The 21,000-nt window shown below is 42.1% G+C and overlaps 1 protein-coding gene across 1 annotated transcript in view; it reads right to left on the bottom strand.

Annotated features, from left to right (window-relative positions):
* The window catches only part of xpo7 (exportin 7), a 64,545-nt gene that overhangs the window by 25,839 nt on the left and 17,706 nt on the right, over nt 1-21,000 (bottom strand). Inside the window, exons 7-18 of the mRNA XM_080743126.1 lie at nt 19,508-19,673; nt 15,146-15,219; nt 14,912-15,031; nt 13,890-14,036; nt 12,860-13,032; nt 9,523-9,716; nt 6,492-6,597; nt 5,444-5,579; nt 2,875-2,948; nt 2,279-2,359; nt 1,270-1,333; nt 282-390 (exon numbers count right to left, since the gene is read on the bottom strand). Of these exons, the coding sequence (XP_080599252.1) occupies nt 282-390; nt 1,270-1,333; nt 2,279-2,359; nt 2,875-2,948; nt 5,444-5,579; nt 6,492-6,597; nt 9,523-9,716; nt 12,860-13,032; nt 13,890-14,036; nt 14,912-15,031; nt 15,146-15,219; nt 19,508-19,673 (1,444 nt within the window). The remainder of the gene's footprint in view (nt 1-281; nt 391-1,269; nt 1,334-2,278; nt 2,360-2,874; nt 2,949-5,443; nt 5,580-6,491; nt 6,598-9,522; nt 9,717-12,859; nt 13,033-13,889; nt 14,037-14,911; nt 15,032-15,145; nt 15,220-19,507; nt 19,674-21,000) is intronic.

Here is a 21,000-nt window from a genome sequence, read left to right as displayed (position 1 = left end):
AATGACAAATTAAACATTGGCCAAATTGTCAAATATTAGAGGCTGAAACTGTGAAAATAGACGATCTACATGCTTACAACAAATAGAACCGTGTCATACAAAATGTAATGCCTCAACTCTTAGTGCTCGTCAGGGTGGGGGGGTCCCCAGTTAAAATATGATTATTTTGGGGGAACCACTGTACTCGATGATAGTGGCTGTGTGTGTGTGTGTGTGTGTGTGTGTGTGTGTGTGTGTGTGTGTGTGTGTGTGTGTGTGTGTGTGTGCGTGTGCGCGCGTACCTAGATCCACCATGAGTAGCCGTCCCAGGGCAGTGTAGAAGGTGGTCCGACAGCGCATGTCGCTGAGATTGGTTTGGTTGTTGACGCCCAGGAAGGAGAAGTGCTCACTCTGACATGACAGGAACACGGTATCGTCAGAACATGCTCCCACATCCCGTCATGGAGCAACATTTAGGGACTTTAAGCAACGACGGTTTTCAGGACGGCTCCGCTAGGCGGAGGTACAGCTGCTGTGACGCGACCGCCGTAGCAGTCAAAAGGACAACTTTGTTTTTTTTACAACAAAGGTTCATATTTTAGATTGTCATTAGAGAAAAGTAAAGATGAGTGTTAAAATGTTTTCATTTACTTCTATTGTTTTAGCAATTTAAATTACTTTGATTTCAGTGCATGGGGGCATGTGTGCAAGCGCCTAAATGTGTCATTTTAGACACAATAAGCCGTCAATTTCTTTATTGCTATTTACAGTAACACTAGTAGTTCCATAAGTCATATCTGCCCATGAAAGATTGTGGTGCATCTTAGGAATGGGCTTATTGTATCTAAACAGACATATTTAGCCACTTGCACACATGCCCCCAACCACTGAAATCAATGTCATTAAAATCGCAAGTAGTCAATGAAAAAGTTTTAACACTCATCTTTTTTTTTCTCTAATTACAATCTAAAATATGAACCCTTGTTGTAAAAAAACAAAGTTGTCCTTAAAGCAAACAGCCGTCGGTGACGGTTTCCCACCCCTTTTACTGAACTCTTTGGTTCCCATGGTGACGCGTCTATGCAGCAGACATTGTAGACGCTACGTGGAAAGGTAGCTTCTGTCGTAAGTAGGAAGGCCTGCGACAGCAAGCAGGTTTATCTATCGAGCACCGATCCATTTCCGGTTGCCGGAGTGGACTGCCCTAGCCGTCGTTGCTTAAAGTCCCTATTGTCTTCAGGAGAACAGTAAACACGTATAAATATTGTGTGGGGTGTATGGTCTTCTTACCGTGTGGTTATTCAACATGAACTGCACAGCACTGAGTTTCACCAGCTTCCTCACACTGCTGTACGTGATCACACAGCTCGTTAAGGAGAACACTCACTCATGAACGGGAACAACTTAACAACCCGCTAGACTTAAAAAACTGGACCTGAATATAGGGTATGCACATGCTTAAAGAGAATGGCAAATTGAGTGGCAAAGTGAGTTTAACGTTGTTTAATGTATCAGATAGGACTTTTCTGTTTGGATGTATGTGCTGTCAAGGCCAGAAAGTATTTTTTTGCCACTCAGTAGGCGTTACCGCATAACTTGATGATGTCACGTGCATAACCTCTACCGTCTCTGTACACCGGTCTACCGAAGCTCACAGCGCTTCGCGATGCGACAACGATATCTCAAATTGTAATTAATTTTGTGACATGGGATAATATGCATAATTTACACGATTTAATAGGGGAGAATTTATGAGAGGAACTGCAAAGTGTAAAAATGCCCACTATGTGCCAACTATGGTGGGGAATCTTTGTCTGGACTGTAATATTCAACCTCTCTCGCTTGAAGATCTGCTATTTTTGGAGCGGTGAAAGCGCTCCCAATAGACAGGTATGTCCGTGGGTATGTCCGTGGGTGGGTGGCTGGGTGGGTGGCTGGGTGGCTGGCCGTGTCCGTAGCCTGGCAATACCTTGAGTGGCCACACACAACACTCTAGTTAAAGGAGGGGCGCTGTTTTGTGCAGGCCAGGCACACTCACCACTCACTCACAGGCACAGTTTACAGTTTAGGCATTTAGCAACACACACAGGGTATAGCTGCTCAGATTCACCGCTCCACTTCGAACCGAGGTTTGATTTTTTCAAGTATAGCAGGGCATAAGAAATGAATTGTCCCAGTTCGCTCCCAAATAACATTTGGCCAAAAGGACAATAATTAGCGTAGTTAAATGTTTACCAACATCTGCTACATGTATGTGAGCACACACGCACACGCACACACACACACACGTCAAGGATATCCTAAAGAGAGGTCATTGAGTAGTTGAAGTGTCTTGGAGGTGATTGGTTCACATTGGCCCCAGTACTTCAGGTTGGTGATGCTGCGATAAAGATAAAACACACAGTCACACACGAGTCCACACTTATTATTATAACACAAGTAACGTAGTATATTAGGGGAGAAACGATTGACAGTTACACTAAACCAGTGTTTCTCAACCTTTTTTCTGCATGGGCACACTTTTCATGTCCCAAGACTCCATGGGCACACCAACATAATACGGGGGTGTAAATATGGTCGCTGTCGGGAAGAAACCTTGTATCTCCAAGTTTCAAATTTGTACGTTTATTCGCAAAGTAAAGCCCTGCTTCATCATACAAGGCTGTCGCACAACAGTAGTGAAAACAGCAGATCTGCAAGCACACAGATCTTGTGTGCTTGTAGATCGGCTGTTTTCACTAGTTTAAATCATTTTTAAAATGATAAATGCAATACTGGCTTTCAAGCAGTTTCAAGGGGCACACTTGACCCTTCTCAGGGGCACACCAAAGGTCCCCAGGCACAGTGGTTGAGAAACACTGCACTAAACTATCAAGACATTTCGCTGTTACTTACATTTTTCCAATAAAGACACTAAGTACCATGGTCTCATCGTTAAGGCCTAGGACCTCTGATAGCCGCCTGTAAAGCTGGAAAGACACACACGTACGTCAACTCAAGAACATCTGTGTTAATGCTTTATGATCATAATCACTGACACACACACACACACACACACACACACACACACACACACACACACACACACACACACACACACACACACACACACACACACACACACACACACACACACACACACACACACACACACACACACACACACACACACACACACACACACCATCTTAACATTCATTTCAAAAAGAGCTTCTCATTCCAATGACAGTGAGGTGTATTCCCTCATTTGGTACTACTTAGCTGCACAACATATTGTGCACAGAAAATAGCCGATTTACAAGGACACTACTCATTTTGGGTAATCAACATCAATGTAAAACTTAAGTAATTTAACTAAAGTATAAATCAGACATGATGTTTTCTAACAGGCAATCAAATCACACAATCGCAGTTAGGGGACAAATTCCTTTCATCCCACTGGTAGCCTGCCAGTTTAACAACCCTGCTCTAGTTCAATGTCCATCATATTAAGTACAGGAATACATGACCAGGCCTAGAACGAGATTCAGTACAATAGCTCTGACCAGTCCTGTGTGTGTGTGTGTGTGTGTGTGTGTGTGTGTGTGTGTGTGTGTGTGTGTGTGTGTGTGTGTGTGTGTGCGCAATGTAGGGATGGGACGATAATCGCTATTATCGTCTATCATGATAAAAAAAACACTCACAATAATCGTATCGTGGAGATGTGTGTGTGTGTGTGTGTGTGTGTGTGCGCGCGCGCTAAACTCAGAGCTTGGACAACAAGAGCCCCTTGAGGTGGGTTCAGACTTCCCTATTGTTCAGTCCGACAAGATAATCAAAATCATGACAATAACCGTAGTATTGTTGCTTATATTGGTGAAAAATGTTTAGAGTAAATAAGCTATATTGTAATACATCACATCTTAGAAGGGAGTGGCTATACAAATATCACGTCATAAACTAGGGAAACCAAGTAACAATAGCACAGGAAACTACTTACAAGCAATTTATACTTGGTTGCGCCGAAAATGGCCGATCTACAAGCTACAAGTTGTGAGCCGGTAGATCTGCCATCTTCCAACCAAGTATAAGTCACACCTTTACACCATTACCAACGTTTTAGATGCCACTACGCTAGTGTTGACTGTATTTATTAATACCCACATGAGGTTGAATCAAGTTCTGACGAGGGGCTGGGGAAGCTAAGACAAAACCACCAGACACACATATTTGGGGGCAAGCTACTCTGGGTACGCTGGGTACGTTGCACCACTTATCTGGGCTGTTCACACTGTGCAGAATCTGCCCGGCAACAGAGAGGACACACTCAAGACAGTCAGTGCTTTGGCGAACAAGGTATTTAGAGCACCAATCAGCAACACAGCATCCACAGGGCAGTAGTAGCAGTCTGATGCTGTGTGTTCAGGATTGAAAAATAGCAGATCTACAAGCTCGCAGCGCGGCACTCGGTGCCGCGCTGTGAGCTTGTATATCTGCTATTTTTCAATAGCTAAAGTATAAAAACCTTGGTCCCTAGTAGAACACCAATAATGTAGCATACATACGTCTAGACCAGGGGTCTTCAACAGGGGGTCCTCAGAATTACTACAGGGGGTCCTCCAAATCTTTGAGTGATAGATTTCTTTTTTCTCCTTTTCTGTATTAACCACTTGAACCCTAGTGTCCATATTCTGAGAACTTTAGCCAAAAATAGCAGATCTACAAACCCAGAACGGAAGTACTATCTCTAGGGTACTTAGGAACGGCGGAGCGGCCATCCGATTTTGGATTGTTTTTATAAATCAAATCAAGCCATTTAGACCGGGTACTCATTATTGTGTATTATTATTTTATGCTCTAACTATTTAAAAATAGCAGATATACAAGCTCACACCTGCGAGCTTGTAGATCTGCTATTTTTGAAAAATCATGAAAATTTGACTTTTTACCCGATTTTGACCCGAAGTGTCTTTTGAATCCTTCTAAGGTTTTTTTTTTTAAAACCTATGTTTCTATGTCAGTGGTTCTCAAACTTTTTCATGTGAAGGACCCCCAAAATGATATTTATTTGGCCACGGACCCCCATCTCAAAATATTTAGTTCCAGGGACCACCCAGAAGCAAAGATTTGAGTTACAAACGTTTGCTTTAAAAAATACATATATACAAAGATTTGCACACATTTTCACCACTTTTTCAAAAATAGCAGATCTACAAGCTCACAGCGCGGCACTCGGTGCCGCGCTGTGAGCTTGTATATCTGCTATTTTTCAATAGTTAAAGCAATCAACAATTCTAGGCCTAAATGGACAGTGTGGACCAACAGCTTGTTCTTGGGATTCTCCGAGTTAACAAAGATTATCTGCAAAATGTCCACACTCTTCAGACAGGTATGCTCTGCTGGCCTCCTGTACGAGCACATGCAACAGCAAGACAGATGTTGTTATGTTCAGAAACAGGACGGCGGGCAGTATTTGTTTATTTACCTTGGAGGATTTTTGCACCTGGTCACCGATGTAGATCTTCCTGAACTGTTCGAAGAAGCTGAGCATGGCCAGCTCTAGTCTCTCGTTCCCGGCCTGCGCCAACCGCGAGTCCGTCAGGTTCATTAGCTGGAGCACCCTGTGGCGGAGAAACACAAAGTGGCGGAGAAACACAAACCACTTCATTAGCAACCAGTGTTGACGGCACATTTTGATTTAGTTTTTAGTCATAGATTTAGTCAAATAAAACTAGACTAAAAGTAAAAACATTCCAGATGGCTAAAACTAAATGGAATTTTATTCAAAAAAAAAAAGACCTTGGTCTTGTGAATAAAATTCCATTCCAAATCTACAGTTGATTTAAGTCGTCTAAAATATATTTTGGAAGGCCTTGATGGCGTCATAAAGCCTGATTTATACTTAGCTACGTGCCGAAAAAAAAAGAGAAAACTACACGCAGCCACGCATAAAATGACTTGTCTTAGTTCAACTGGATGTCTTGTCTATTAGTTCCTCCCGTGCCACCATGAGGTTGCTTTTAATGCCACTTAGGGGCCTTTTACACCAAAAGAACCTTGGTTCAAGAACCAGTGCCGTTAAACTTTCTTGGAACCTTGGTTCGTTCTTGCGAACCGGCCGTGAACCAGTTTGCGTTTCCACCAGATTGAACTACAGGAACCAAGGATTTTGTGGTTCCCGTTCCGAACCTTACCTTTACGGTTCGGAACCAACTTGGTTCTCGGTGGAAAGCTCACCTCTGGTTCATCACATAGGCGGGAGAAAGAACCCAAACCGGTTCTTTGCCGGTCGAAAAGCACCCGGCCTTACAGGCCAATTTGTGTATACATGCGACCTGACAGTCGCTTACCGATTAGGGAGTCTTACTGTTAGATTATAATATGTTGACCAAAGTTAAAAAAGGCAGTCAACGAACATTTCCTGTCATAGTTTTGGTCTACGAAATTAGCACTGATTTGCGTTTGGTTCTCAAAACATGTTTATGCAAAGAACCCCCAAATTGAACCAGATGTGGTCTTTGGTGAATTCTTACCGACATACAAGCTCTCCATCCATCGCGTCCTGCTCATCTGTGCTGGCAAACGATACCCGTCCTCCGATTACAGCTCCGATTATATACACCAACCACGTCAACCGCCCTGCAAGGGGAAGCAGAGCATTAGCAGAGGAGGGGTTGCGATCTGCAACAGGACCAACTGGGATCCAACATCGAGGAATTCGAAATCGGTTCCATGAGCAAATCGTTTCCGGCACCTATAAAATAGTGCTATGTGAACCATGTGTACTCTCAGAGTTAGACCTGTAAGTGAACCATGTGTACTCTCAGAGTTAGACCTGTAAGTGAACCATGTGTACTCTCAGAGTTAGACCTGTAAGTGAACCATGTGTACACTCTCAGAGTTACAGACCTGTAAGAGTCATGTGTACACTCTCAGAGTTACAGACCTGTAAGAGTCATGTGTACACTCTCAGAGTTACAGACCTGTAAGAGTCATGTGTACACTCTCAGAGTTACAGACCTGTAAGAGTCATGTGTACACTCTCAGAGTTACAGACCTGTAAGAGTCATGTGTACACTCTCAGAGTTACAGACCTGTAAGAGTCATGTGTACACTCTCAGAGTTACAGACCTGTAAGAGTCATGTGTACACTCTCAGAGTTACAGACCTGTAAGAGTCATGTGTACACTCTCAGAGTTACAGACCTGTAAGAGTCATGTGTACACTCTCAGAGTTACAGACCTGTAAGAGTCATGTGTACACTCTCAGAGTTAGACCTGTAAGAGTCATGTGTACACTCTCAGAGTTACAGACCTGTAAGAGTCATGTGTACACTCTCAGAGTTACAGACCTGTAAGAGTCATGTGTACACTCTCAGAGTTACAGACCTGTAAGAGTCCATTTGGAACTAGGGATAGGACGATATCATATGACAATTTCATGTTGATTGTGGTGATTATTTTGACCCAAAGACATGCCATTTACGATCAAAATGATCAAAATATCCCTAATATCCCATTATCCTGGGGCGGAACATGTGCCAAAAATAGCAGATCTACAAGCTCACAACGCGTCGCGACACGTTGTGAGCTTGTAGATCGTCTATTTTTTGGCAAAGAGATTTGAGATTGAAAAATAAAAAGGTTTCCAGGTCTGTCTAACCAATTCCCAGAGCATAACGGAGGATAATTTCGCGATACATGTTTATATCGATAAATAAACTATACAATTACTTTGAGTGTTTTTTAATCACGATAAACTATAACAGCGATAATGGTCCCATCCCTATTTGGAACCCCCTATAGGAATGGTTAAAAGGAATCAGACCGTTATGAGTGAATTGCTCAAATCCTAAAAAAGGATCCCATGCTTGATTATCAGGGAAACTGCTGGTATTTCTTCTTCACGTTTTCAAAGTCTGACCAAAGCAACTGATAAGGAGATCATAGCCGTAAAGCAGTGTGTAGTGAGTGTTTATGAATGCCTTGTTTGCCAGGACTTCAGACTCAGTGAACAAGCCGATATGCAGTGGTAGGCAGATTACACAAGGCCAAGCCCATTACTGGAGTCAATGCATAGATTAGATGCTGCTTGGCAGCAGTAGCTCAGTGCAGTGGTTCCCAACCCTTCTTCCTTGGTGCCCCCCTGTGGTGGAATTCACCCTCAATCAGTGATAGGAAATAACAGGGTCAGAGGCAATACTGGTTTTAGGGCTGTCACGAACTCACAATTAGGACATTTTACATGACGATTAATTGACGATTTAATTGTGTTTTTGTCGTTGACAATTACATTTCTGTTTGGCTTTTAGGCTTTGGAGTTGCACGTGGTAGATATGACACCTAACCTAAACATAAAAACATGGAAACGATAATGAAAATGATGACAAAATAATTGGACAACGGCAATATTAATATGCTTAAAATTAAATAAAGATACTACGACGGAGATCTCTGTCTATGGCAGAAGTTATAGGATAAATATAAAAATGCTTGCAGCAAATGTGTTAAGGGGAGACCTTGAAATTTAAAAGGTTGAGAACCACTGCTCTAAATCAGTGGTTCTCAACATATTTTAACTGGGGACCCCCCACCCTGACAAGCACTAAGAGTTGAGGCATTACATTTTGTATAACACGGTTCACGAGGCGTTGTGAGCATGTAGATCAGCTATTTTCACAATTTCTGCCTCTAATATTTGACAATTTGGCCAATGTTTAATTTGTCTTTTCAGAGGTTAAGGACTTGTCACTTTAGAAATGTGCAGATACCCTCTATACAGTACACTTAAACTTTATGTTGGTTTATTTAGTGTGAGAAAACAATGTTGCACATTAAGTTCATCATCTGGGGACCCCCCAAAATAATTTGGGGGGGGTGAAAGCGAAAAGTAGAAAGTTGTGAATGTGAGCTAACCCCTAGTCCTGACCCACAGGTTGAGAACCATTGCTCTAAATCTGGGGTTCCCAAACTTTTTTGTCTCAGGGCATCCCATGAATATTGTTTTAATCCGAGGCACCCCTACATATAATTTTCACTCCCAGCACCTTCGTTGTCGGGTGGAAACCTTGCATGGCCAAAACCGTTCGTTTTGTATTTATCATCTATAAAATGTACTAAACTAGTGAAAACAGCAGATCTACAAGCACACAACTCGCGAGGCGTTGTGTGCTTGTAGATCGGCTGTTTTCACTAGTTTTGTGTGACAGTCTTGTATGATGAAGCAGGGCTTTGCTTTACCAAAAGACACACATTTGTAACTTGGAGATATGAGGTTTCTGCCCGACATTGACGATATTTTAGTGATTATGTTGCGAGGAAAACGTTGAGATAACAGTTGAGATAGCCATTTTGGTTAGAACTGACTGAAAATAACTTTGTACTTCAAGTTTAAAATGATACTAAATATTTTTTCAAGTGTTCAAATAAATTCCAAATATTATCAAATTATCTCACGGCACCCCTGGACTGCCGACACGGCACCCCAGGGTGCCCCGTCACCCACTTTGAAAACCCTTGCTCTAAATGACAAGGATCACAGATACAGTGTATAAGAACCTCTCACCCTCTTGTACGGTGATGTCTACCGTGCTGGAGTTGGTGGACTGCAAGAGCTCCTGGTACGTCTGTGCTGATTGGTCGAAGAGCTGCACCAGCAGCGCGCAGGTTTTCTCGTACTCACACCTGCCGATGGTGGACAGCTGGTCCAGCTGCTGCTGCACCAGGCCCGCGTCGTCCAGGGGGTCCTCCAGGCCGTCTCTGTCAACACGCACACAATACAGGACACCTTTCAAGACAATCTGAACCTTTTAAATCTGCTAAAAGACTCCCTAATCGGGAGCTAAGCGACCGTCAGGTCACATGCATATTGTCTGCAAAAAGCAACCTCATGGTGGCGCTAGAAGAGGGCCATGTGAGAAATCAGGGGAGGAGGTTGTGGTTTGCCAGCCAAGGAGTGTGTGTGCAAAGTTTGGCGTGGATAGGGGCAACACTGCCAGAGATAAGAGTAGGGCAAAAGTGTGACGTGACGTGAGGGACAGATGGAGGGACGGACAGACAGCCGGTGGAGCTTTTCATGGTAACTTGCGACCTGATGGTCGCAATCAGCTTTCACCATTGGATTGCATTATGGAACATGCACGTTGTTACATTTAATGTATTTTTTTTTTTCGTCTCGAAGTATTGTAGTGCAAGTGATTGCAACAACCACAATCTAAATGTTACATTAGGGTCAAGAAAAACAGGCCTAAGTAGCAATGTTTTGACAAATTATGTTGATGCCTAAAGTCTCCATTAATATTAATACAATTACACCTCCGCCTCTGTCCTTCTTGGTATGTTCCATCTTAATTGTGTGTCATGTCCTCAAAATTAAAATGTATTTGTTAAATCTCATATGCTGATACACACCCAATTCTTATCTATTCTATTCTATTTTTAGCTCCTTGAAATTGGAGTTACAATAACAACTATACAGAGCACAAATGGATGACCAAATAATAACACTTTATGCTTTATTTGATATTTGTTATGCTCCGCGCCCCAAAATAGCCACAAGCTAACGCGTAATATCCACAACGCGTTGTAACTTGTGGACGGGCCATTTCCAGCAAACGACACCTTCATACAACAAAGGATAGATCGAGCTTCCCACTGACTCGTTAATGTGCAACTCTCTCTCAGTTGTAATTGTAATTGCAAATAATCGAATGATGTTGCAGTTGCATCTGTCACATCAGAAATAATTGATTGTGTGATCAGTTTGATGCATGCCATCATGGTTACATAACCCGGCACGGGCACACATGTGCACGTGTCATAGGTGTGCGGGGTCTGTGCTCGTGTCATAGGTGTGCGGGGTCTGTGCTCGTGTCATAGGTGTGCGGGGTCTGTGCTCGTGTCATAGGTGTGTGGGGTCTGTGCTCGTGTCATAGGTGTGCGGGGTCTGTGGTCATGTTTATACATTCATGTTGCTGTATGTTGTTGGCTTGTGCGTCTTCCTGTTTGGTTGTAGGGATGGGATGATACGTGATATTATCGTTTATCGTGATTAAAAAAACACTCACGATAATCGTATTGCGGAGATTTAATTTATCGTGATATCGTCCTCCGTCATGCTCTGGGATCAATTCACCTTTTATCCACTTAAACCCTCTATAATTGGTAAAAGGTACTTAAAATATACGTACTTGATAGTCTTTTTTTCATTCTCTATCTATAAGCGACGCGTTGTGAGCTTGTAGATCTGCTATTTTTTTGGCAAATGTTCTACCCCAGGATAATGGATTTTGATTATCGCGATAATATCGTAAATCGCGATTTCTTTTGTCACAATAATCGTGATATGAAAATGTCATATTGTCCCATCCCTATTTGGTTGTGAGTGTGTGTTTCAGTCAATGCTCTGTGTGGAACAGAGTGAGCTTCATCTCCAATAACAATAAAGTAAATGTTATGTTCGTTTATCAAATGCAAGCTTGGAGCAGACTGCAGTCTGTATTGTTCCCCTCTCTCATTTATTCATTAGCACACAGAGTTAAATTGATACCAAGAAATTGGCTCTGTGTATTGCAGTCGTCATTATAGTGTTCAGCAATACAGGTCCAGGTTACGTTCATACATTACAATCTCCATAGAGTTAAATTAACACTGAACATTTCAAGATTCTTTATTGTCACTTCCAAAATATTGTTCTCCCAAGTACAAAATACACGTAAACAACTACAGACACAACAAAATTAAAAAGTCAAACTAAGTTTTAAATGAACAGAGGATTTGACTGTCTCCAGGTAGAGTGTTTTCTGCGGCTGTTTCATTCCGAGCGTATCAAAGGGTGCGTTCAGAAATGCGCACTGGGTGTGTGCTCAGTGTAGTGAGTGCCTAAACCCAACCCTAATCCTAACCTCAGTAAAACTATGCCTAAACCCAACCCTAATCCTAACCTCAGTAAAACTATGCCTAAACCCAACCCTAACCTCAGTAAAACTATGCCTAAAACTAACCCTAATCCTAACCAGAACCGGTGCGCATTTCCGAACGCACCCTTTGATACACTCGGACTGAAACACCAGCAGAAAACACTCTCCCCTACCTGTGCATGTAGCAAATCAACATCAACTTCTCCAACTTCCAAGATCTCCAACTTCCAAATTTACAGGTACAGTATAAAAGCGTGGTTGAAAAAAATTCCCTGTACATCCTATGATTTCAGTTACAAACTAGAAAGATGCAATTGGAAATTCCAAGTGTGGTTGCCATGACACGAGTCACATGAGCAAATGACCATTACCTTTTGAATGTTCCCCATTCAAGTCAATGGGGAAAATTAATTCACCAATAAATTAATGGCCATATATGGAGATTTTTGTGTAAGCCCTTGTACCCTTTATGCGTTTATTTAGAAAGATGGATGGAAGGAACTAAGGTGTGACAAGTATTAACCCAATAGGGTTACATGTCTCCATTCCGACATGTCTCCTTTCCGACACTAACCCTAACCTTACCCTAAACTTAACCTCTATGGAAGTGTTGCCACTCCGACAATAAGAAGTCACTGTCGGAGTGGAGACATGTCGGAATGGACTAAAAAGGGTTAAGTGGTCAGATGGGTGGGCATTTCTGGGCAAAGAACACTTTTGCGTGCGTGCGTAGCAGGGCATGGCTGAATTTGTTCCCAGCAAATGAAGTGACTGAATGAAGGTGCTCCCGAGAGGGTGTCGATATTGTGACACAGGTGAATGTTAACCTGGTGAAATAAGCTGCCGATGTGGGTGAATGTTAACCTCCATGCCTAACCAAAACCCTGACCATAATAACCTCAGTAACCGTGAAGCGGGCGAGTAGCTAAACTGCCGACTATCGTAGTCGAAAGAATGACTCGAGATTTCCCCGGTGCTCCCTACCTGAGGATCATGTGGACAGACTCGAGGCGGGAGGTGATGTAGGCCTTGGTGACCTCGGGCGTGTACGTCTCCAGCAGGTGAGGCTCAGTGGCTTTGACGTAGGGAACGGACGCAGCCAACCGCTGCCATAAGCTTAACAGGTAGTGGACGCTGTTGGGAGCAAACTCCCAGTGCTGGAAAACACATGGAAAAGAGAGAGAGAGAGAGAGAGAGAGAGAGAGAGAGAGAGAGAGAGAGAGAGAGAGAGAGAGAGAGAGAGAGAGAGAGAGAGAGAGAGAGAGAGAGAGAGGGAGCAAGCATTAACCCAATTAACTATTGAAACTATTGGCTATTTAAAAATAGCAGATATACAAGCTCACAGCACGAGTGCCAGGCTGCGAGCTTGTAGATCTGCTATTTTTTTCATTGAATATATCTTTTTTTAAAGTGAACATTTGTAACTCAAATATTTGCTTCTGGGGGGTCCCTGACACATAATATTTCGGGATGAGGGTCGGCGGCCAAATACTTGGGGTCCTTGACATGAAGAAGAAACATGCGTTTTTCAGAAACCTTAGAAGGATTTAGAAGACATATAGAATCGGATCAAAATATTCAGAGAATTGGACACATTTTCTAAATATCATTTCTACAAGCTCGCATTCATTTGTATTTATCATGTTTAAAATGATTTAAACTAGTGAAAATAGCCGATCTACAAGCACACGACGGCGTTGTGTGCTTGTAGATCTGCTATTTTCACTAGTTTTGTGCGACAGTCTTGTATGATGAAGCAGGGCTTTACTTTATGAAAAAACATAAAAACATGCAAATTTGAGACTTGGAGATACAAAGTTTCTGCCCGACAGTGAGGATATGTTGCTATATACGTACACAAGAACCCCAAAAGGGGTTCCCGTCTTGAAAAGTATAGTTCCCCTTCTGTGTAGGACAGTTGCATGTACTTACTGTAAATCAAAACAAGTCAAGTACTTGGGTCGAGTACTTTTCTCCACTGATCTACAGTATGAGGCGGATGCCTCTTACTCACCTGCAGACTGGTGACAGTGAAGTTGGCTATGAGGCGGATGACTTCAGGGTAGTTCTCTACTTTGACCAGCTCTCCCAGCTGGTAGTTGCTCTTCAATCTCGCCAGGAGCCGACAAAACTCATGGTAGTTATTAGGGTCCGGCAGACACTGAAACGCCACAGCGTTAAAACACGTTAAATCAACGCAAAGGAGGTCAAATCAAAATATACCGTTGCTGTCTGAGTGGAAACTCTTGTATGAAGTAGTGGAAGTTGATTCCAGGGACTCTGTGGGTTCCTTTAGGGGGGTCTAAATTGACCCATACAAGTCTGTAACTCTGACAGTGTACAAATGGAACCAAATGAACCCTTTTTCATACATGAATGAGCATTCATGTATGAAAAAGAAAACATGAAAAATGTGTGTGTGTGGGGGGGGGGGGGGGGGGGAGTGATGATGTAAACAGGGTTCCCACACATCTTTACCAATTAATTTCCAAAACCTTTCCAAAACTTTTCCAGAATATTTAATATTTTTCCAGGACTATATAACAATAATTCAGCTCAATAACAAGTCGCTTACTCCTATGATCAAAGACAGGTAGTGTATGGCAGTGGTTATCAACCTTTTCAGGCCGTGACCCCCGAAATAATCATATTTGAACTGGGGAGCCCGGCAGCCTGACGAGCACGAAGAGTTGAGGCATTTTGTATATGTTCTATTGTGAAAATAGCCGATCTACATGCTCACAACGCCTCGCGTTTGCGAGGCGTTGTGAGCATGTAGATCTGCTATTTTCACAATTTCTGCCTCTAATATTTGACAATTTGGCCAATGTTTGATTTGTCATTTCAGAGGTATTAACAAAATCAATAACCAAAAACAATGCATAGCTATTTTTCCAGGACCCTTGATCAATTCCAAAACTTTTCCAGTACTGGAAAAGTATTTTTCTAATTTCAAAATATTTCCAGGAATTTCATGACCGTGGGAACCCTGTGTAAAAGAGATGTGTACAAAGCGTGCAAGTGTACAGTACGTACTTGTGGGTTTGCTAGTATCCTCTTAACTCCATCAACTAACTGTGAAAGGAACTTCGCTCGTTCTGCGTTGTTGAATAGAGACCGCCGAACTGAAGCTATTTGAACAAGACACGACAACACCTGCACAAACACACACACACACAAACACACATTATCGTATATGACAAACTGTGTAAACTTTGACTTGTAATTTTGGATACATTTACAACATCATGCTAACTTGGTATTGCTTACCAACGGGGAAAGGGACGGAGGGATGGAATGATATAAGTTGAAAAAGAGTTGTAGGGTGGCGGAATCGAGAAACGCTGCGGGGACAAGAGGGAAAAGTTAACGCAAATGCCAGGAAATCTTCTATCATTTAACCCATTTAGGCCTAGAATTATTGAATGCTTTAACCAGTGAAAAACAGCAGATATACAAGCTCACAGCGCGGCACCGAGTGCCGCGCTGCGAGCTTGTAGATCAGCTATTTTTTTTAAAGTCGTGAAAACGTGTGCACATCTTTGAATATATGTATTTTCAAAGCGAACGTTTGTTACTCAAATTTTGATTCTGGGTGGTCCCAGGAACTAGATATTTTGAGATGGGGCTCTGTGGCCAAATAAATATCATTTTGGGGGTCCTTCACATGAAAAGGTTTGAGAACCACTGACATAGTAGTCTCTCAAGAGCAGACTAACTGAGCTCCAGTTGAGTGAAAAGGACCTTTTCTTTGACCGATGGCTAGCCAGATTGCTGACATAGAAACATGGGTTTTTCAGAAAGTCTTAGAAAGATTCAAAAGACACTTATAGAATCAGGTAAAAATTCTAATTTTCACGATTTTTCAAAAATAGCAGAGCTACAAGCTCGCAGCGCGGCACTCGGTGCCGTGCTGTGAGCTTGTATATCTGCTATTTTTCAATAGTTAAAGCATAAAATAATGATACACAATAATAAAACCACTCAGATCTACAAGCTCTGAATGCATTGCGTAGTTGTGAGCTTGTAGATCAGTTATTTTCCCACTATAAACATACAACAAACTGTTCCAACCCGAACGGAACAGGACGCAAAACTTTATTTGAAGAAGTGGCTTCCAATGTAGTCACTGACCCAAAATTTGCATTGCTTCTAGAGTCATTTCCGATGCTGATATTGATCGGTAAAGCTGCTGGTATACTGCCTAAAATGTTGGTATCGGCAAGTATGCCAGTCAGTGCCATTCTGATACCACGTCATTTATCACAGGATATGCATTTACAGTCATATTTCGAATGCTTCAGTTGATGTTGACAACATTTTAACTAACTAGCTGCACATTAACAATTAATAATGGCATTTTTATTTGTTCCTTTTTTTTTATTACTCACTGGTACCAACCGATACGATAAGTTATCGGAATCGGTGAGGACATTCTATTGGTACCATTTGCTTCTCCAAATAAAGCTTTGCTCCTTGCAGGGGCATCATAAGGAGGGCAGGGGAAGTGGGATTGAGTTACTAGGGTCCAAGGTGGAGGGGCCTTCGTTATTTTATACTTTAGCTATTGAAAAATAGCAGATATACAAGCTGCATGTAGATCTGTAATTTTAGATCTGTAAAAAGTCGTGAAAATGTGTGCAAATCTTTGAATAAATGTATTTTTCAAGCGAACATTTGTAACTCAAATTTTGCTTCTGGGGGTCCCTGCAACTAAATATTTTGAGATGGGGGTCTGTGGCCAAATACATATCATTTTGGGGGTCCTTCACATAAAAGATTTTGAGCACCACTGACAGAAACTTTTTTTTTTTTTTTCAAAACACCTTAGAAGGATTTAGTGCGGTATGCTATGTATTCCCGTAGGAATTTTTTGCCAAAATTGATTTTTTTGCTGTTTTGGCTTCTATAGGGACCAAACTATCAGAAAATGACGGGGGTCAAATTTTCAGACCCCTCCCTCATTTCCTGGGGGCGGGTCACTTCAGGTTTGGCCCTATCGGCCTTGTTTTCCCAATTTCCCATAGGATTTTTTTGCCCAAATAGATTTTTTTGCTGTTTTGGCTTCTATAGGGAGCAAACTATCAGAAAATGACGGGGGTCAAATTTTAAGACCCCTCCCTCATTTCCTGGGGGCGGGTCACTTCAGTTTTGGCCCTATTCGGCCTTGTTTTCCCAATTTCCCATAGGATTTTTTTGCCAAAATAGATTTGTTTGCTGTTTTGGCTTCTATAGGGACCAAACTATCAGAAAATGATGGGGGCCAAATTTTCAGACCCCTCCCTCATTTCCTGGGGGCAGGTCACTTCAGTTTTGGCCCTATTCGGCTATGTTTTCCCAATCTCCCATAGGATTGTTTTGCTAAAATATATTTTTTCTTTTGTTGTTTTGGCTTCTATAGGGACCAAACTATCAGAAAATGTTGGGGTACACATTTTCAGACCCCTCCCTCATTTCCTGGGGGGGGAGGGGGGGGGGGGGGGTCACTTTAGTTTTGGCCCTATTCACCTATGTATTCCCATAGGAGTATTTTGCTAAAATGTATTTCTTTGCCGTTTTGACTTCTATAGGGACCAAACTATCACAAAATGACAGCGTTCCAATTTTCAGACCCCTCCCTCATATCCTGGGGGGAGTACTTTACAGTACTTTACTTTATAAACAACTTCACAGTATATTCTGAGGCTATTCAATAGTTTAGGTAGGAACAGTTCAAGTGAGGAGGATGGGGAAGCATTTATACTTCTGACCTGTTATTATTCTTGTCAAATGCAGGATCTATTCATCATCACTGTTATCTATGTCCTCCCTTAAGGCTCATTCCCACTGGGCCAGATAAACAGATACAAAAATATCTTTCTCCATTCAAGTGGATGGTAAGATACAGATAAAAGAAAATATCTGTCACAGATCCACTTGAATGGAGAAAGATATTTATTTATCTGTTAATCTGGCCCAGTGAGAATGGGCCTTTATACTGTTGGCAAAGTCTCCAGTCCAGTGCCATAGCACTTGCAGAGACTGACTGTCCCTTGCAACTTTGCAGCCACATGTGATGAGCAAGTATTGCCTTTGGAGCAGGGAGGGCAAGACACCTGACTGGAACATACCCTCCACTCTCTGAATTCCACCAATTCTCTTCAATTGGTGGAAGCTCAGGGCTCAGGGCAATTGGATATCGGTGTCAGCAGCCTCTTCGATGTGTGCACCTCCTCAAAATCATGTCCCTTGATGAAGGTATCATATATGACAACGAGCATGAAAGAACTGTCCCTTGAGAAATACTCAAGCAGTCCCTGGCCTAACACATGTCAACTTCTCCTTGGAGTTCCTTGATGGACATAGTGAGCTTCATCTCTGGATGAAGACTTCGTATTTTTCAACTGATCCATATATTACCTATCGAAGACAACTCGACCCTCAACATAGCCAGCTATCATCGTTATGATGCGTTTGTTGAATGCATCCTGAAGATCTGACAGCTTTTTGTCTTTTTCATGTTCTGAAGCAAACCCATGGCATCAACAATAAGAACTTTGATAGAATAATCGTCCTCCGTCAGATCATGCTATGGGACACATGGAAGATCTTCCTACAGGGGCTCTGCCCTGGCATCTTCAATTGCATGCTAAATCTGAACCCCCTCATTTTCTGACAGTTTGGTCCCTAAAGAAACAGAAAAGAAGAAAAAAATCTATGGGAATATAGAGCCGAATAGGGCCAAAACTGAAACCCCCCTCCCCCCTCGCCGCCTCAGGACATGGGGAGGGGTATGAAAATTTGAACCCTGTCATTTTCTGATAGTTTGGTCCCCATAGAAACCTAAACAGCAAACAAAACAATTTTAGCAAAAAAATAATAATCCTATGGGTAATTGGAATGCATAGCCGAATAGGGCCAAAAATGTGACCCGCCCCCAGGAAATGAGGGCGGGGTCTGAAAATTTCAACCCAGTTATTTTCTGATAGTTTGTTCCCTATGGAAGCCAAAACAGCAAACAAAACAATTTTAGCCAAAAAATCCTATGGGAAATTGGGAATGCATAGCTAAATAGTGCCAAAACTGAAGTGACCCGCCCCCAGGAAATGAGGGAGAGGTCTGAAAATGTGACCCCCGTAATTCTCTGATAGTATGGTCCCTATAGAAGCCAAAACAGCAAACAAATCAATATTAGCAAAAAATACTATGGGAAATTGGGAATACATAGCCGAATAGGGCCAAAACGGAAGTGAACCGCCCGCAGGAGATGAGGGAGGGGTCGAAAAATTTGACCCCCGTCATTTTCTGATAGTTTGGACCCTATAGAACCAAAATCTGCAGAAAAATCAATTTTGGCACAAAAATCCTACAGGAGCTGTATTTTGGACATAGCATACCACACTAATTTGAAATATTCAAAGACTTGCACAAGTCTTCACGATTTTTCAAAAATAGCAGATCTACAAGCTCGCAGCGCGGCACTCGGTGCCACGCTGTGAGCTTGTATATCTGCTATTTTTCAATAGTTCAAAGCACAAAATAACTGAAGTGAATCCTTGTACCCAGGGCCCAGAATTTGGTGGGACACCCCTGGCTCCTTGTACCGTGCGGCTTCCAGTGTGAGTGGCTAAAGAGACAGGCAGAGCTACCAACCTGATCTCCATGACGTGGGGATCTGTACGGTGCAGAGGTCGTCCGAAGACTCGTCTGTAGAAGTTCCTATGAAGTCATAGTTGAGGCAGTTGTGGCTTAGCTTCAGCAGCTGCATCAGCAGGCCGTGCTGAGACTCATCGTTCAGATTAAGGTTTTTCCCTGATGCCTGCAAGAAGCAAATTAACAACCCATTAAGACGTGGAATTATTTTATACTTCAGCTATTGAAAGATACCAGATATATAAGCTCACAGTGACTGTGACTGAGCTATTTTTGAAAAAGATCTTGAAACGAGACTCTTGCACATCTACGAAAGTGACAGAAGCGTCGAGGAGAGACCAAACAAGGTCCGGTAAAATGAATAAGAAAAAAAACTCCATGCACACCGTCTTCAAATGCAAAAAGGGGGATTTATTTGGGAATCACAACGTTTCGGTCGTATTTAGACCTTCATCAGACAATCTTTATCTTAATTTTTATTCGATTGTCTGTGGGGATCCGTGGCCAAATACATATCATTTTGGGGGTCCTTGACATGAAAAAGTTTGAGAACCACTAATTTAGAAGACATTTATAGAATCCTGTCAAAATATTCAAAGACTTGCACAATGTTTCACTATTTAAAAAAAATAACTGGGTGCCCGCTGGCCTGGTGGTCAAGGCGCATACCACATACTAGGCTATGATGCCTGCTGGCGTCGCTGGTTCGATTCCCGATCCGGACGACCTTTGCCACATGTCATTCCCCATCTCTCTCCCCATTTCCAGTCATTCTACTATCCTATCAAATAAAGGCATAAAAAGCCCAAAAACAAATCTTAACTCACTTACTGCCAATTAAAAATGCCCTCGAGTGGCATTAGTGCCAGCCCTCTCCATAGACTTCCATGTAATTTGTAGTGCACAGATCATGCACACCCATGCACAGATCATGCACCATGTTTGTGCAGGCTGTTCACAGCTTTCAAACAAAAAAAAAAGATTGGAAATCCGTTCAGGCATTCTTGAGATAATAGCCATTATGTTTTACATGTTATGTAAACAAAGATGGCTGCCCTGTATAAAGATGGGGTTGTATGGGGGTGGAACATGCAAAATCGCGATTGAAATCATGTTTACTAGATTTAATGGGGTCCAAAAAGATTAAAAAAAAAAAAAAAAAAAATCTTTTTTTTTTTTTCTAAGTAAAAGTCGCCCAAAGTCGCTTGGCAGGGAAGCCCATAGTGAGAAAGTTGCTCTAAAAGTCACCTGGCACTGTATGAGTTAAAAAAAAAATAATAATAATAAAATAACGGATCTACAAGCTCGCAGCACGGTGGTGTAAACTTGTATATCTGCTATTTTTTTTATAGTAAAGTTAAAAAGATAATGGTTAAAGTGGTTCAAATCTATCATAACACAGATCTGCATTCCAGGTCTATTAACAACAAGCATAATGCAATGGGAACAGGAAGAAAATGCATCGCTCACAGACGACACTCAACAAATAATTT

The sequence above is a fragment of the Nannobrachium achirus genome (assembly GCF_963921795.1).
Source record: "Nannobrachium achirus genome assembly, chromosome: 15".
In the NCBI taxonomy this organism is placed as follows: Eukaryota; Metazoa; Chordata; class Actinopteri; order Myctophiformes; family Myctophidae; genus Nannobrachium; species Nannobrachium achirus.
This window is presented reverse-complemented; position numbering and strand designations above follow the sequence as displayed.